This window comes from Anomaloglossus baeobatrachus, chromosome 6 (assembly GCF_048569485.1).
Source record: "Anomaloglossus baeobatrachus isolate aAnoBae1 chromosome 6, aAnoBae1.hap1, whole genome shotgun sequence".
NCBI classification, from domain to species: Eukaryota; Metazoa; Chordata; class Amphibia; order Anura; family Aromobatidae; genus Anomaloglossus; species Anomaloglossus baeobatrachus.
Genome location: NC_134358.1, coordinates 252,698,554 through 252,717,682, shown reverse-complemented (window position 1 = coordinate 252,717,682; position 19,129 = coordinate 252,698,554). Strand labels below are relative to the sequence as shown.

At 49.7% G+C, this 19,129-nt stretch overlaps 1 protein-coding gene across 4 annotated transcripts in view; it reads right to left on the bottom strand.

Annotated features, from left to right (window-relative positions):
• Positions 1–19,129, bottom strand: part of LOC142243167 (uncharacterized) — a 168,210-nt gene that overhangs the window by 56,427 nt on the left and 92,654 nt on the right. For all 4 annotated transcript variants that reach the window (XM_075314800.1, XM_075314802.1, XM_075314801.1 and 1 more), the window contains one exon: positions 7,449–7,530. In XM_075314800.1, coding sequence (XP_075170915.1) covers positions 7,449–7,530 — 82 coding nt within the window. The remainder of the gene's footprint in view (positions 1–7,448; positions 7,531–19,129) is intronic.

The window sequence follows — 19,129 nt, the reverse complement described above, 5'->3', positions numbered from 1 at the left end:
CAGAAAATGCATGTGTGTGTGACCTCCTGAACACAAAGCATTGAACTGGTTAGATTGTCATCCAGGGGGTGTATATAGCCCGGAGGGAGGAGCTACACGTTTTGAGTGTAGTACTTTGTGTGTCCTCCGGAGGCAGTAGCTATACACCCATGGTCTGGGTCTCCCATAAGGAACGATGAAGAAAAAGGGATAATTCAAGAGGAACAAAAGTTAGAAAACAAAAAATAACAATGTAGGGGTGATTTATATGACAATACAGCACAGATAAACTCAAAAATTTTTGTTAAGCTAATGTCGGACAACTCCTTTAATAGGAGGCATTTTTGGGGCACAGAACCGGCGGTGCTCCCGTGCACAGATCTGTACATATCACCGCACTCAGTGAGGCTCCTGACTACGGTGGCCGTAATGCTCAATCGATGTACCGTACTGTATCCATATATAAAGCGCACCGGGTTATAAGCCGCACTTTCCATTTCTGAGAAAATCATAGGCTTTTATGTGCGCCTTATCGTCCAGAAAATACGGTATGCCTTTTTTACACGTCAGTGAAAAATGTTTGTGTTTTTCACCGACGTATGAAACAGGCCTTACATGAATAGGGATGGAAAACGATCAAAATGGTAGCGTATAGTCCTACCACCAATAAACACAGCAGAAAAGAGTAACCATTTTTACCAACACAGGTCACAAAAACGCACTTAGAGGATGCATCAGAGCACCATGATATGATTTGAGGAAACACTGGTGGAAAATACTGACGAAACAACCACTCGGGTGGTTGCCTAGTATTAGCGTTGTACACGGATAAAGCTTGTGCACGGTGAAAATAAGGGAATAGTGGGCATCATGGCAGTAAAGGACAGAAAATGGAAGTGAAGGGAATTTTGTTTACTTACCGTAAATTCCTTTTCTTCTAGCTCCAATTGGGAGACCCAGACAATTGGGTGTATAGCTATTGCCTCTGGAGGCCACACAAAGTATTACACTTAAAAGTGTAAGGCCCCTCCCCTTCTGGCTATACACCCCCAGTGGGATCACTGGCTCACCAGTTTTAGTGCCAAAGCAAGAAGGAGGAAAGCCAATAACTGGTTTAAAGACCAATTCAATCCGAGGAAACATCGGAGAACTGAACCATACCACATGAACAACATGTGTACCCGAAAAAACAGAAAAAACCCAGAGAAAACAGGGCGGGTGCTGGGTCTCCCAATTGGAGCTAGAAGAAAAGGAATTTACGGTAAGTAAACAAAATTCCCTTCTTCTTTTTCGCTCCTAATTGGGAGACCCAGACAATTGGGACGTCCAAAAGCAGTCCCTGGGTGGGTAAAAGAATACCTCGTGATAGGGCCGTCAAACAGCCCTTTCCTACAGGTGGGCAATTGCCGCCTGAAGGACTTGTCTACCTAGGCTGGCGTCTGCCGAAGCGTAGGTATGCACCTGAAAATGCTTGGTAAAAGTATGCAGACCCAATCAGGTAGGTGCCTGACACACCTGCTGAGCCGTAGCCTGGTGCCGTAATGTCCAGGATGCACCCACGGCTCTGGTAGAATGGGCCTTCGGCCTTGAGAGAACCAGAAGCCCAGTAGAACTGTAGGTTTCAAGAATTGGTTCCTCGATCCCCCGAGCAAGGGTGGATTTGGAAGCTTGCGACTGTTTACGCCGACCAGCGACAAGGACAAAGAGTGCATCCGGGTGGCGCAGGAGCGCCATGCGGGAAGTAGAACCTGAGTGCTCTCACCAGAACCAACAGATGCAAATCTTTCTGAAATTGATGGACTGGACGAGGACACAAAGAAGGTGAGGTGATATCCTGATTGATATGAAAGTGGGATACCACCTTAGGGAGAAATTCCGGAACCGGACGCAGAACTACCCTGTCCTGGTGAAGGACCAGGAAGGGAGTTTGTATGAGAGCGTTGCTAGCTCGGAAACTCTCCTAAGAGACGAGACCGTTACTAGAAGGCCACTTCCCGTGAAAAGCGGGAAGGGAGATATCCTTCAAAGGCTCGAAAGGCGGCATCTGGAGAGCAATTAGAACCTTGTTCAGATCTCAGGGCTCTAACGGCCGCTTGTACGGAGTGCTGAGAAGACAAACTCCCCGTAGGAACGTACGTACCTGAGGAAGTTGTCGTTTCTGAAAAAATACAGATAGCGCTGAGACTTGTCCCTAAAGGGAACTGAGCGACAACCCATTTTCCTACCTAGATTGCAGGAAGGAAGGAAACATAGACGATGCAACCGGCCAGGGAGAAACACCCTGCGCCGAGCACCGAGATAAGAAAATCTTCCACGTCCTGTGGTCAATCTTGGCGGACGTTGGTATGCTAGCCTGTCTCATGGTGGCAACCACGTCCTGAGGTAATCCTGACGACACTAGGTTCCAGGACTCATACCACAACATCCTCGGCCAATTTGTAGCGACGAGGATGGCGCGGCCGCAGTCGGTCTTGATCTAGCGCAGTACTCTGGGCAACAATGCCAGAGGTGGCACCTAAGGTAGCTGGAACTGCGACCAATGCTGAACTAAGGCGTTTGCCGCCAGAGCTCGATGATTGTGAAACCGTGCCATGAAGCTGGCACATTGTTGTTGTGCCGTGACGCCATTAGATCAACGTCCGGCCTCTGTCAGCGGCGCCAGATCTCCTGAAACCCGTCCGGGTGAGGAGACCATACTCTTTCGGCCACACCTCAGCGACTTAGGAAGTCAGCTTCCTAGTTCCCACACTTGGGATGTGAATTGTGGATATGGTGGATGCCGTGTCTTCCACCCACATCAGAACCTGCCGGACTTCCTGGAAGGCTTGCCGGTTGCGCGTTCTTCCTTGGTGGTTGATGTATGCCACCGCTGTGGAGCTGTCCGACTGAAGTCGGATATGCTTGCTTTCCAGCCGCTGTTGGAAGGTTTGTAGGGCAAGATACACTGCTCTGTGTTCAAGAACATTGATCTGAAGGGTGGACTCTTGCTGAGTCCACGTACCCTGAGCGCTGTAGTGGAGAAAAAACTGCTCCCCACCCTGATAGACTCGCGTCTGTCGTAACTATCGCCCAGGATGGGGATAGGAAGGACCTTCTTTTTGACCAAGAGGTGGGAAGAAGCCACCACCGTAGAGATTCCTTGGCCGCCTGAGAAAGAACGACGACTCTGTTGAGGGACGTCGACTCCTCGTCCCATTGGCGGAGAATGTCCTATTGTAGTGGACGCAGTAAAACTGCGCGAAAGGAACTGCCTCCATTGCTACCATCTTACGTAGGAAGTGCATGAGGCGTCTCAATGTGTGCGACTGGTTCTTAAAGAAGAGCTTGCAGCCCGTAGTGAATGCTGTTTGTCTAGCGGAAGCTTCACTATCGCTGAGAGAGTAAGAAACTCTATGCCTAGATATGTTATCGATAGGGCCGGGGTCGGATCTGACTTTAAAAAGTTGATGATCCACCCAAAAACTCTAGAGAGTCTCCAGCGCAACGTTCGGGCAGTGTTGGCATGTTTCCTAAGAGAGTGCCTTGACAAGTAGATCGTCTAAATACGGGATCACAGAGTGACCCTGAGAGTGCAGGACTGTGACTACTGCTGCCCTGACCTTGGCGAAGACCAGTGGGACTGTCGCTAGCCGGAAGGTAGAGCTACGAACAGAAGGTGTTCGTCTCCTATAACGAAGCGTAGAAACGCTAGTGCTCTGGATCAATCGGCACGTGTGGATAAGCATCCTTGATGCCTAATGATGCTAGGAAATATCCTTGGGACCTTGAGGCGATGACATGGCGGAGGGATTCCATCCGGAACCGCCTGGTGTCCACGAGCTTGTTGAGCATTCTTAGATCCAGAACGGGACGGAACGGCCCGTTGTTATAGGTACCGCAAAGAATTTGGGGTAAAAACCGTGACCTTGTTCCTGAAGAGGAACGGGGGTCATCACTCTTTCTGCCTATAGAGTGCACCCTGTTTGCAGAAGAGCAGCGGCTCGGCCGGGAGGTGGAGAAATTCTGAAGAATCGAGTTGGAGGACGAGAAGTGAGCTCTATCCTGTACCCGTGAGACAGAATGTCTCACACTCAATGGTCATTGACCTATGGCAGCTAAATATCGCCAAGGCGGGAGAGCCTGCTACCGACCGAGGCCGCAAGTCATGAGGAAGCCGCCTTGGAAGCGGGTTTTCAGACTGTCGCTTTTTTGGGCGTGACTGAGCCCGCTAAGAATCTGAGCTCCTCTGATCCTTTTGAGTCCACATTGGACGAGGAAAAATGGGACCTGCCCGAGCCTCGAAAAGGCCGAAAACCCCGACTGCCTCTTGCTCTGTTGGGGTTTGTTGTGTCCGGGCTGAGGAAAGGATGAATCCTTACCCCTGGACTGTTTAATGGTTACATCCAACGCTCACCAAACAGTCGGTCAGCAGAAAAAGGCAACTGGTTAGGCAACCTTTTTTGGAAGCAGAATCTGCCTTCCATTCACTTAACGAGCAGACCAGGCTCTGCTTAAAAACACGGAGTAGCGGAGGCTACCGCCGCACGGTTCGCAGAGTCCAGGACAACCTGAATCGCGTAAGAAACAAATGCAGACATTTGAGAGGTTAAGGATGCCACCTGCGGCACAGATGTACGTGTAACCGTGTCAATCTGTGTAAGACAAGCTGAAATAGCTTGGAGTGCCAAAAGGGAGAGAATGCCGGAGCCAACGGTGCGCCGACAGCCTCATAGATGGCTTTCGACCAGAGATCCATCTGTCTGTCAGTGGCATCTTTGAGTGCAGTTCCATCTCCCATTGCAACTATGGATCTAGCTACCAGCCTGGAGATTGGAGGATGCCGCTTGGGACACTGGGTCCAGTCCTTGACCAAGTCAGGGGACAGGGATAACGTGTATCCTAAGCCGTTTGGAGAAGCGCATATCTGGATAAGCGTGGTGTTCCTGGACTGCCTCTCTGAAGGCAGAGTGGTCCAGAAAAATACGTGAAGCTGACTCCTCCCTGGAGGAGCTGTGAGAAATAACCCACATTCTATAGATGGACGCTATAAGATTATTTACTATGGCGTCACGATCAGGTGTATCCAGATTGAGAGCGGTCTCAGGATCAGAATCCTGAGCCGCTACTTCCGCCTCATTACACAGCGAGTCCTTCTGCTAGGACCCTGATGAAACCGAGGCCGCTCATAGTGAGCCCGCTTAGGCTGTCTGGGACTGACGTCCGTGCAGAGCCGTGACTCTGGGATGCGTGTGACATTCCCGGAGCTGTTAGTTGTTCACACTGAGGGGGGCCATGGATCAATGATTCAACAGTGCCCATATTGTGAGAGACATGTCCGGACTGCTAGGCTTCTAGTATCATAGCCATAGTCTCAGAAAAACTGTCAGTAAATACTGCAGACACCGTCCTCATCCCCTGGCCATTAGTGCATACAATGGGAGTCTATGTAACCTGCCGGCCGTATAGCCGTACATGCTGTACCAGCTGTATAGAAAAAACATGTGGTTCTGCACCTTTGTTTTACACAGAGAATATGCTGATAACTCCTCCGCATAATCCAGGAGGGTATATACAACGTGCGACCAAACAGTGCAATGTATATAGTACAAGCATATCTATAAGTGCACTTCTGCACTAGTGGGGTTAGCACCACAGGTGCTGCTTAACGCCTGTTGCAGCGATTGTGTGACTATCAGAATGCCAGGGTCTTCCACACTTGTCTCTGTATTACAGAAACTGACACTAATGGCTGCCGGCGTCCTTGTAGAGAAGGAAGCCGTGGGCGTGCCTGAGAAAGTGCGGGAATCCGGATTCATGCACACAGTGAGAGGGGTGGAGTATGCAAAACATACTCCAGCTCTCAGCGCTGCAGTGCTATGCAGCGTCACGCCCCTACCCTGACTGTCAGGGCTGTGGGCGGTAACGAAGGGAGACTAGGCCCAGAAGCCGGGGACTCGAGTTAACAGCGCGGCCGCCGTAAAAGCGCGGGCCGCGCTGAAGTCCCCGGCGCACCACAAGTGCCAGCCGCGCCGCAGTCCCAGCGGCCGGCGCGACCTATTGTAGAAGTGGCCAGCGTCCCGCCCCTCTCCTGACTGGCAGGTCTGGGGGCGGGAACGAACGGAAGCAGGCCGCAAAAGCCGGGGACTCTAGTTATCAGCGCGGCCGCCGTAAAGCGCGGGCCGCGCTGAAGTCCCCGGCGCACCACAAGTGCCAGCCGCGCCGCAGTCCCAGCGGCCGGCGCGACCTATTCTAGAAGTGGCCAGCGTCCCGCCCCTCTCCTGACTGGCAGGTCTGGGGGCGGGAACGAACGGAAGCAGGCCGCAAAAGCCGGGGACTCTAGTTATCAGCGCGGCCGCCGTAAAAGCGCAGGCCGCGCTGAAGTCCCCGGCGCACTACAAGTGCCAGCCGCGCCGCAGTCCCAGCGGCCGGCGCGACCAATTCCCATAAGTGAGCCTGCTTCAGCGAAGCTGAATGAGGCCATGGCACAGGCGCCGCAGCGCTGATGTCCCCCGGCGCACTACAACACCCAGCATGCTGCGGTGTGAGCGCCAAATGCACGGGGACACAGAGTACCTTGAGGAAGCAGGGCCATGTCCCTGATGTACTCCGCTCCATCCAGCATCTTCTCCAGGGGCTGTAGATGGAGCACGGTCTCAGTGCCTGGAGACCGGTAAATCCCACTTCACCCAGAGCCCTGTAAAAAGGGATGGGGAAGGAATCAGCATGTGGGCTCCTGCCGCCGTACCCGCAATGGGTACCTCAACCTTACAAACACCTCCGACATACAGTGGGGTGAGAAGGGAGCATGCTGGGGACCCTTAGTATGGGCCCTCTTTTCTTCCATCCGACATAGTCAGCAGCTGCTGCTGACTAAAAAGTGGAGCTATGCGTGGATGTGTTGCCTCCTTCGCACAAAGCACAAAACTGGTGAGCCAGTGATCCCACTGGGGGTGTATAGCCAGAAGGGGAGGGGCCTTACACTTTTAAGTGTAATACTTTGTGTGGCCTCCAGAGGCAATAGCTATACACCCAATTGTCTGGGTCTCCCAATTAGGAGCGAAAAAGAAAGTTAATTTTAACTGTACGTTGAATGCCAAGCAAAAATAATGGAACTATTTTTTTTTTTTTACCAGTCCATTCTGCAAATAACTGTTTTCCTATTTTCAGTACATTGTATCGCAGGAGGAAAAAAATGTGAAACAAAAAAATACAGCAATTGCCTAATACATCGTTATCAGTGGGAGTTACACTTGCGTACAGAAGTTTTTGGAGAGGCTGTATACACCAATACAACAGATTTGAAGCAAAGCTAACTAGAAGCGAGTGAAATGTAGACTTTTAGATTTAACTTAAGTTTAAAAAACTGTTTAGAAATGACATATTTTACATAACTCCTCCATTTTCAGAGCCTGAAAAGTAATGGGACAAACTAGCAATTATAAACATTAGCTTTAATACCTCGCTGCGGTGTGGCCACGAACATTACATACCGGTGATCTGTTCCAGAACGGCTTCCTCATGTGGAGGAATAAGAAGCAAATCTAAAGGGATAACAAATCGTTCTGTATTCGCCTAAAAAAAATAAATAAATAAAATTTGGTGCAAAATCTGTAAATATAAAAAAATTACAAATTTGCCCGAGAAAGAATCTTCCCAATTCTTGTCAATGATGCTTTGTACATGGCAAAATAATGTGCAACAAAGATTTTACATTGAATTGTACCTTATTCTGTCTTTTAAATGAGGGACACATCTTTATTAGGGGTCCAACATGTGTGGAGTGGTTATCAGCTTTTATTCAGGTGAATGAGGAATAATCAGATTCATATAAAGGAATACGTGGGGCTGCTGATAAGTCTTTGGCTTTACCCAGAAAAAAACAAGATAGGATGATGAAACGTTACATTTATTCCACATACTCTCCACTGATGTCAGCACACTTCTTACATCGGTATTCCAAGTTCTGTAAGCCTAGCAAAAAGAAGGATTTTGGTTGTGCCTCAAACCAGGCATCCGTACCAGCCAGGGCATCAGATATGGTCTGAAATTCGGTACCCTTGAGTTGTTTCTTCAGGTTTGGAAACAGATAATAGTCAAGAGGGAGCTAGATCTGGTGAATAAGGTGGGGGGGGGTCAACCAGCTGGAAGCCCAGCTCTGCCAGTTTTGCCGTGGTCACTTGTGCAGTGTGAGCAAAAGCGTTGTCTTGCAGGGACAAAATTTCTTTGGACAGCTTGCCGCGCCTTTTGGCCTTCAGAGCTGCCTTCAATTGGTCCAAAAGTTCAATGTAATACCTTGCATTGATGGTGGAACCCTTTTGAAAGTAGTCCACTAGCAGTACGCCCTCCTTATCCCAGAACACAGACACAATCACCTTAGTGGCTGATTTTTGCACTCTGAAGTTCTTTAGATGAGGAAACCACTGTGCCTCCACTCTTTTGACTGCTCATTGTTTCCAGGGTCATACAAATAAATCCAGGTCTCATCCATGGTGACCAGTCGATCAAGGAAGTTCTTATCAGTCCGGAAACACTGACAAATGGACAGGGAAGATTTCACTCACGTGTTGTCAAACATTTGGAGTCCCACTTTGCAGATAGCTTCCTCATATCCAAATGTTCATGGATAATGACACAAACACGTTCACGGGAAATCCCCATGATGTCTGCTATTGCTTTAGCTAAAATTCGTCGATTCTCCAGTATGAGGTTGTGCACAGCATCGACGATCTCTAGAACAACCACTCTCGGTCGTCCAGGACGTTCCTCATCATTGGTGCTGAAGTGGCCCGTTTTAAATTTGGCAACCCAGTTCTTTATTGTAGAATATGAAGGGTATTGATCTCCCAATGTCTGGAAAATATCACGATGAATATCCTTCACGGACTTTCCTTGCAGAAACAAGAATTTTATCACTTCTGTGCTCTCAGTTGCTGTGAATATCGCATTAGACTCTGTCAATTTGTTTTCTCGCGTGCGTAGAACACTGTTGCCATAAGCAACAAACACAACATTTTGAAAACATATATTAGACACATAAAGCTTTCATGTGATGTAACATTCGTTACCATAGAATAAAAAAAAAAAAAAAGACAAAGCCAAAGACTTATCAGCAGCCCCTCGTGTAAAATCGTTGTCTTTAAGGGGAACCCTCACATGAACACTATGTGCATTGGCAGTGTGCTGTTCTTAGGCTTACGGCAGACCTAGACTTTTTATCACTGTTATATTGTGCTTGCAGCAATTTAAAATGTAGTCCATTCAAGCCTTTTTTAATCTTTACATGCTGAGACTTCTTTTCTGACATGTGACAAACCTGTTCGTCACACGTGTAGCTTCATGAGCTTCTCCATACATGACGGGTGACACTGTGAAACAGCCAGAGTCTGCCTCAAACAGATCAGAACTAGCTGTTTACTCACTTTAGCTGTACTGAAAGCCACTATCTTTGTATTCCCATGAAACCTAACTAGTGGCTGGGCTTTAACCCCTTCACGACCGGCCGATTTTTCGCTTTCCGTTTTTTTTCCCGCCATTCTTCTTCTGAGAGACGTAACTTTTTTATTTTTCAGTCAATATGGTCACGTGAGGGATCATTTTTTGCGGTACGAGCTGTACTTTTAAATGAAACCATGAGTTTTACCATATAGTGTACTGGAAAACGGCAAAAAAAATCCAAATGCAGAAAAATTGCAAAAAAAGTGAGATAGTACTATTGTTTTTGAGATATTTTATTCACTGTGTTCACTATATGGTAAAACTGATATGTGGGTGTGATGCCTCAGGTCAGTGCGAGTTCGTAGACACCAACTATGTATAGGTTTACTGTTATATAAGGGGGTTAAAAAAAATCAGAAGTTTATCTGAAAAAAGTGGCGCATGTTTTACGCCATATTCCGTGACCCGTAGTGTTCGTTCTCATTTTTTAGAATCTATGGCTCAGTGATGGCTTATTTTTTGCGTCTCGAGCTGACATTTTTAACTGTACCATTTTTGCGCAGATGCTACGTTTTGATCGCCTGTTATTGCACTTTGCGCAAATGTTGTGGCGACAAAAAAACGTAATGTTGGCGTTTGGAATCTTTTTGCCGCTACGCCATTTACTGATCATATTAATTTTATATTTTGATAGATCTGGCGTTTCTGAATGTGGCGATACCAAATGTGTGTATATTTTTTTAGATTTTTAACCCTTTGATTTTCAATGGGGCGAAAGGGGGGTGATTTGAACTTTTAGGGTTTTTTTAAACTTTTATTTTTTTTATTTTACTAGTCCCCCTAGGGGGCTATAGCGATCAGCAATCCGATCGTTCTGCCCTATCTGCTGATCACAGCTACACAGCTGTATACAGCAGATACGCTCACTGAAAGTAATTCATGTATACTACAGGAGTCATCACATGACCCTGTGCTACCATGACAACCACCGGAAGTCACGTGATCACATCACGTGACTTCCGAAATCGGCCGGTAAGTAAAAGTTTACCACGATCGCGATGATAATGGCGCTGTCACATATTGACAGCGCCATTTAAGGGGTTAAACGGCACGGGCAGATAACGATTCTGCAGGCACACATCTCAACTGTGAAAAATCAGCTGAGATGTGCACTGATCGCGCATGCTGCCGGTGGCAGGCCGCGGGCAGAAATACTATGACCGCTAGGACGTAATATTACTGCCTGCGGTCGTTAAAGGATTAAAGGAGATCACAAGTTTTTACTTTATATTGCATTACTGAAGAACTGATGCAAACCGTACAGGAAATCAAACAAGTTTTAAAAAGAAAGAACTAAAAGTTTAAACAACCTACTTTACTCAATCCAAAAATAAATAAAAAACAATATATTTCATATCACCACCCCACTATAAGTCAGATAAATTAAATTAAGCCATACAATAAAAAGTGATCAAAACTTTGTATGGACCCATAAATTGTACCAATAACAATCACAGCTGGCTACGCAAAAAAAAAAAACAAGACCTCACACAGCTCCAGCAAAGGAGAATAAAAAACACTTCATCTCAGCACTTGATAGGGCTCCAGAACTCAGGAATGTTTCTACTTGTATATTTCCCCTATACCACCAGTACAGGGTAAGGCTATGTGCGCACATTACGTACTGTCACTGCAGAAATTTCTGCAGCGATTTGAACAGCACACGTGCGCTTCAAATCACTGCAGAATCAGTCCGTAATAAAAAAAAAAAAGCCGATTTCCTGCGCTCTGAGTGCAGCCCCTCCAATAGACACATAGACAGGGCGGGGGATGCAGGCAGAGCGCAGGAAAGAAGTGACATGTCACTTCTTAGAACGCGCGCTTCGGGCAGCAGCCGAAGCGCTGCGCTCCAATGCGCCACATGCGCACGTCTCCTGCACAATCTCCATAGATTGTGCTGGGGACGCAGGACGCATCCAGTTACACTGCGGTGCAGATCGCAGCGTAACTACATGCAATTACGCAACGTGCGCACATAGCCTAAATGTATCATTGTGGTGGCCATTGAGATACAGACAGATGGAGCCCACCAAAGAAAGCTGCTATGAAAATTCAGATTTCAGTTTACCCCTAGGTTATTTAATCTCCCTGCTGTTATTCAATTACAAGTCAGCTCTTGTCCATGTTACCAACCACTGAGAAAAGTAGACTGGACTGTAAGGGATTTTATTCATTGTATATAGACCAATGCCCCTGTGCAGAATAAGGTAATAAGGGAGCCTAGGAGACTCTGAGCCCTCTATCTTAATTTTACAAGCAGGACAAACACTGGGTAAAAAGAGAATTTTGTTACTTACCGTAAATTCTTTTTCTTATAGTTCCGACATGGGAGACCCAGACCATGGGTGTATAGCTTCTGCCTCCGGAGGACACACAAAGTACTACACTCAAACGTGTAGCTCCTCCCTCCTAGCATATACACCCCCTGGTAGCCAGTCCTAGCCAGTTTAGTGCAAAAGCTGAAGGAGGACATCCACCCACAAGTATAGATAGTGCAAAACCCGGAACAACCGGAACCTCTGTCTACAACAACAGCCGGTGAAAACACACGGAACAAGAAAACTGCCAACAGGCAACAGGGAGGGTGCTGGGTCTCCCATGTTGGAACTATAAGAAAAAGAATTTACGGTAAGTAACAAAATTCTCTTTTTCTTCATCGTTCCTTATGGGAGACCCAGACCATGGGACGTTCCAAAGCAGTCTATGGGTGGGAATAAACAGAAAAACTGAGAAGTAGGCGAAACCTAACTTCACAAATGGGCGACAGCCGCCTGAAGGATGCGTCTGCCCAAGCTCGCATCTGCCGAAGCATGAGCATGCACTTGGTAGTGCTTCGAAAAGGTATGCAGACTAGTCCAAGTGGCAGTCTGACAGACCTGCTGAGCCGTAGCCTGGGCCTGAAAGCCTAAAAGGCACCGACAGCTCTGGTCAAGTGTGCCTTGATCCCCGGCGGGAGAGGCACTTGAGTACACTGGTAGGTATCGGAAATGGCCGACCTAATCCAACGAGCCAGGGTCGGCTTAGATGCCGAGAGGCCCTTACGCTGACCAGTGATCAGCACAAAAGAGAGATGCACCGCCTAAGAACAGCGGTGCGAGACACATAGATCCGGAGCGCCCGCACCAGATCCAGAGTATGCAACGCCTTTTCAAAGCGATGAACAGGAGCCGGACAAAAGGAAGGCAGGGAAATGTCCCGGTTAAAGAAATGGAAGCAAGGAGAACAAACAGAGTGTGATGCAAAATAACACGATTTATTAAGACAAAGGACTGGCACAAAAGGAGATGAGCGGCAACATCAGAGGCATGTGTGTGACAAAAGAAGGGAATTTTGTTTACTTACCGTAAATTCCTTTTCTTCTAGCTCCAATTGGGAGACCCAGACAATTGGGTGTATAGGCTATGCCTCCGGAGGCCGCACAAAGTATTACACTAAAATTGTAAAGCCCCTCCCCTTCTGCCTATACACCCCCCGTGCTCCCACGGGCTCCTCAGTTTTGGTGCAAAAGCAAGGAGGAAAAAATTATAAACTGGTTTAAAGTAAAATCAATCCGAAGGAATATCGGAGAACTGAAACCATTCAACATGAACAACATGTGTACACACAAAAAAACAGGGGCGGGTGCTGGGTCTCCCAATTGGAGCTAGAAGAAAAGGAATTTACGGTAAGTAAACAAAATTCCCTTCTTCTTTGTCGCTCCATTGGGAGACCCAGACAATTGGGACGTCCAAAAGCAGTCCCTGGGTGGGTAAAATAATAACTCGTGATAGAGCCGTAAAACGGCCCCTTCCTACAGGTGGGCAACCGCCGCCTGAAGGACTCGTCTACCTAGGCTGGCATCCGCCGAAGCATAGGTATGCACCTGATAGTGTTTCGTGAAAGTGTGCAGGCTCGACCAGGTAGCCGCCTGACACACCTGCTGAGCCGTAGCCTGGTGCCTCAAAGCCCAGGACGCACCCACGGCTCTGGTAAAATGGGCCTTCAGCCCTGAGGGAACCGGAAGCCCAGCAGAACGGTAAGCTTCGAGAATTGGTTCCTTGATCCACCGAGCCAGGGTTGATTTGGAAGCCTGTGACCCTTTACGCTGGCCAGCGACAAGGACAAAGAGTGCATCCGAGCGGCGCAGGGGCGCCGTCCGAGAAATGTAGAGCCTGAGTGCTCTCACCAGATCTAACAAGTGCAAATCCTTTTCACATTGGTGAACCGGATGAGGACAAAAAGAAGGTAAGGAGATATCCTGATTGAGATGAAAGGGGGATACCACTTTAGGGAGAAATTCCGGAACCGGACGCAGAACCACCTTGTCCTGGTGAAACACCAGGAAAGGGGCTTTGCATGACAGCGCTGCTAGCTCAGACACTCTCCGAAGTGAAGTGACTGCTACTAGAAAAACCACTTTCTGCGAAAGGCGTGAGAGAGAAATATCTCTCATTGGCTCGAATGGTGGTTTCTGAAGAACCATCAGCACCTTGTTCAGATCCCAGGGTTCTAACGGCCGCTTGTAAGGAGGAACGATGTGACAAACCCCCTGCAGGAACGTGCGTACCTGTGGAAGTCTGGCTAGGCGCTTCTGGAAAAACACAGAGAGCGCTGAGACTTGTCCCTTAAGGGAGCCGAGCGACAAACCCTTTTCCAGTCCAGATTGAAGGAAGGACAGAAAAGTGGGCAAGGCAAAAGGCCAGGAAGAAAAACCCTGAGCAGAGCACCACGACAGGAAAATTTTCCACGTCCTGTGGTAGATCTTGGCGGACGTTGGTTTCCTAGCCTGTCTCATAGTGGCAATGACGTCTTGAGATAACCCTGAAGACGCTAGGATCCAGGACTCAATGGCCACACAGTCAGGTTGAGGGCCGCAGAATTCAGATGGAAAAACGGCCCTTGAGATAGCAAGTCTGGTCGGTCTGGTAGTGCCCACGGTTGGCCGACCGTGAGATGCCACAGATCCGGGTACCACGACCGCCTCGGCCAGTCTGGAGCGACGAGGATGACGCGGCGGCAGTCGGCCCTGATCTTGCGTAACACTCTGGGCAACAGTGCCAACGGAGGAAACACATAAGGGAGCTGAAACTGCGACCAATCCTGAACTAAGGCGTCTGCCGCCAGAGCTCTGGGATCTTGAGACCGTGCCATGAACGTCGGTACCTTGTTGTTGTGCCGGGACGCCATGAGGTCGACGTCCGGCACCCCCCAGCGGCAACAGATCTCCTGAAACACGTCCGGGTGAAGGGACCATTCCCCTGCGTCCATGCCCTGGCGACTGAGATAATCTGCTTCCCAGTTTTCCACGCCTGGGATGTGAACTGCAGAGATGGTGGAGGCCGTGGCTTCCACCCACATCAAAATCCGCCGGACTTCCTGGAAGGCTTGCCGACTGCGTGTGCCGCCTTGGTGGTTGATGTATGCCACCGCTGTGGAATTGTCCGACTGAATTCGGATCTGCTTGCCTTCCAGCCACTGCTGGAACGCTTTCAGGGCAAGATACACTGCCCGTATTTCCAGAACATTGATCTGAAGCGAGGACTCTTGCTGGGTCCACGTACCCTGAGCCCTGTGGTGGAGAAAAACCGCTCCCCACCCTGACAGACTCGCGTCCGTCGTGACCACCTCCCAGGATGGGGGTAGGAAGGATTTCCCCTTCGATAATGAAGTGGGAAGAAGCCACCACCGAAGGGAAGCTTTGGTCGCCTGAGAGAGGGAGACGTTCCTGTCGAGGGACGTCGGCTTCCTGTCCCATTTGCGTAGGATGTCCCATTGAAGAGGACGCAGGTGAAACTGCGCGAAAGGGACTGCCTCCATTGCTGCCACCATCTTCCTCAGGAAGTGCATGAGGCGCCTCAAGGGGTGTGACTGGCCTTGAAGGAGAGATTGTACCCCTTTCTGTAGTGACCGCTGCTTGATCAGCGGCAGCTTCACTATCGCTGAGAGGGTATGAAACTCCATGCCAAGGTATGTCAGCGATTGGGCCGGTGTCAGATTTGACTTTGGAAAATTGATGATCCACCCGAAACTCTGGAGAGTCTCCAGGGTAGCGTCGAGGCTGTGTTGGCATGCCTCTTGAGAGGGTGCCTTGATCAACAGATCGTCCAAGTACGGGATCACCGAGTGACCCTGAGAGTGGAGGACCGCTACTACAGTAGCCATAACCTTGGTGAAAACCCGTGGGGCTGTTGCCAAGCCGAACGGCAGTGCCACGAACTGCAGGTGTTCGTTTTCTATGGCGAAGCGCAAGAAGCGCTGGTGCTCTGGAGCAATCAGTACGTGGAGATAAGCATCTTTGATATCGATCGATGCAAGGAAATCTCCTTGGGACATTGAGGCGATGACGGAGCGGAGGGATTCCATCCGGAACCGCCTGGTCTTTACGTGTTTGTTGAGAAGTTTCAGGTCCAGGACAGGACGGAAAGACCCGTCCTTCTTTGGGACCACAAACAAGTTGGAGTAAAAACCGTGGCCCTGTTGCTGAAGAGGAACAGGGACCACCACTCCTTCTGCCTTCAGAGTGCCCAGCGCCTGCAGAAGAGCCTCGGCTCGCTCGGGAGGCGGGGATGACCTGAAGAATCGAGTCGGGGGACGAGAGGTGAACTCTATTTTGTAACCGTGAGACAGAATGTCTCTCACCCAACGGTCTTTTACCCGTGGCAGCCAGGTGTCGCAAAAGCGGGAGAGCCTGCCACCGACCGAGGATGCGGAGTGAGGAGGCCGAAAGTCATGAGGAGGCCGCTTTGGTAGCGGCACCTCCGGTGGTCTTTTTAGGACGTGACTTAGACCGCCATGCATCAGAGTTCCTTTGATCTTTCTGAGGCCTTTTGGACGAGGAGAATTGGGACCTGCCCGCGCCCCGAAAGGACCGAAACCTCGACTGCCCCCTCCTCTGTTGGGGTATGTTCGGTTTGGGCTGGGGTAAGGATGTATCCTTTCCCTTGGATTGTTTGATGATTTCATCCAAACGCTCGCCAAACAATCGGTCGCCAGAAATTGGCAAACTGGTTAAGCGCTTTTTGGAAGCAGAATCTGCCTTCCATTCCCGTAGCCACAAGGCCCTGCATAGTACCACCGAATTGGCGGCTGCAACCGCCGTACGGCTCGCAGAGTCCAGGACAGCATTAATAGCGTAAGACGCAAATGCCGAAGTCTGAGTGGTTATGGACGCCACCTGTGGCGCGGACGTGCGTGTGGCTGCGTCAATTTGCGCTTGACCTGCTGAGATAGCTTGTAGCGCCCATACGGCTGCGAATGCTGGGGCAAAAGAAGCGCCGATAGCTTCATAGATGGATTTCAACCAGAGCTCCATCTGCCTGTCAGTGGCATCTTTGAGTGACGCCCCATCTTCCACTGCAAGTATGGATCTAGCTGCCAGTCTGGAGATTGGAGGATCCACTTTGGGACACTGAGCCCAACTTTTGACCACGTCAGGGGGAAAGGGATAACGTGTATCCTTAAGGCGCTTAGAAAAACGCTTATCTGGACAAGCATGGTGATTCTGGACTGCCTCTCTGAAATCAGAGTGGACCAGAAACATACTCTGTGTACGCTTGGGAAACCTGAAACGGAATTTCTCCTGCTGAGAAGCCGACTCCTCCGCCGGAGGAGCTGAGGGAGAAATATCCAGCATTAGATTGATGGACGCAATAAGATCGTTCACTATGGCGTCCCCGTCAGGAGTATCAAGATTGAGAGCGGCCTCAGGATCAGAATCCTGATCAGCTGTCTCCGCTTCATCAACCAGAGATTCCCCCCTCTGAGACCCTGCACAATATGATGATGTCGAGGGAAATTCTAAGCGAGCTCGCTTAGTCGGCCTGGGGCTGGGGTCTGTGTCAGAACCCTCAGCCTGGGACCCATGAGATACCCCGGGAGGACATTGTTGGTCCAACTGAGGTGGGCCAGGGAACAAAGATTCAACAGAGTCCCTGTGCTGAGATACCGGCCTGGACTGCAAGGCTTCTAGTATCTTAGCCATAGTCTCAGAGAGTTTTGCAAACTCCGTCCCCGTCACCTGGACAGTGTCAGCAGGTGGCTCCCCCTGGGCCCCTCTTAGCAGAGGCTCTGGCTGAGTAAGTGCCACAGGGGCCGAACAGTGCACACAATGAGGGTCAGTGGAACCTGCCGGTAGCGGGGTCGTACATGCGGCGCAGGCAGCATAAAAAGCCTGTGTTTTGGCACCCCTGCCTTTCGTGGGCGCCATGCTATTATCTTCCCTGAGCAACACAATAGGGTATATAGCCAGAAATCAACTGTGCACCATACAGTGTAAAATATATATATACCATAAACATATAATGTTACACTACTGCACAATGGGGCTAGCACCACAGGTGCTGCTTACCACCCGCTTAAAGCGGTTGTGAGGCCACCAGAGTCCCTGCCTGGGTCTCCCAGACTTTGTCCCCCTCTGCAGCGTCCGAGGAGCTGACAGGAATGGCTGCCGGCGTCCTGAGGAGAGGAGGGAGCCGTGGGCGTGACCCAGAAAGTGCGGGAACTGGTGCCCGCACTGTGCACAGTGAGAGGGGTGGAGTATGCAAAGCATGCTCCAGCCCTCAGTGCTGCTCGTTCTGTGCAGCGTCCCGCCCTTCCCCTGCCTGTCAGGGCTGGGGGTGGGAAGAAAGGAAACTAGGCCGCAAAAAGCCGGGGACTCTAGTAATAAACGTGGCCGCCGTAAAAGCGCGGCCGGCGTGGAAGTCCCCGGCGCACTACAAGTCCCAGCCGCGCCGCGGTGTTTCCATGGCAGCGGCGGTCAGTGCAGCAGTCCCTATACATAAACACACTCAGCAACGCTGAGTGTGTAATGGCACATATTAACCCGGTCAGCGCCGCGGTCCCCGGTGCACTAGCACACCCAGCAAAGCTGGAGTGTTGCTGTGCGCTGTCCCCACAGGGATACAGAGTACCTCCAAGTAGCAGGGCCATGTCCCTGAACGATACCCGGCTCCTATCCAGCAGGCTCCACAGGAGTTGTGGATGAAGCACGGTCTCAGTGCCTGGAGACCGATAGGATCCCACTTCACCCAGAGCCCTGAGGGGGATGGGGAAGGAAAACAGCATGTGGGCTCCAGCCTCCGTACCCGCAATGGATACCTCAACCTTAACCACACCGCCGACAAGAGTGGGGTGAGAAGGGAGCATGCTGGGGGCCCTATATGGGCCCACTTTTCTTCCATCCGATATAGTCAGCAGCTGCTGCTGACCAATCTGTGGAGCTGTGCGTGCATGTCTGCCTCCTTCGCACAAAGCAAAAAAACTGAGGAGCCCGTGGGAGCACGGGGGGTGTATAGGCAGAAGGGGAGGGGCTTTACACTTTTAGTGTAATACTTTGTGCGGCCTCCGGAGGCATAGCCTATACACCCAATTGTCTGGGTCTCCCAATGGAGCGACAAAGAAAATGTATGAAAGATTATATAACATACAATATGATGTCAATTAGCAACCATGAAACAGTAGTAAAAACATGAAGTGCTGTGGAGACGGCAAAATATGTATATATATATGGCCAATATACATATACAGTAAGAGCCAGATACAAAGATAAGTGGAGGTAATGGTATAAGCACAAAGTAAGTGCCCCACATTAATCAAGTATCGGACATAGCCAAAGCCATCAACACAACACCCATGGTGAAATATCACATAGCAATTGCAAGAGGTAAAACATGAGTGCTTATGGGGAATTCAAGATGAG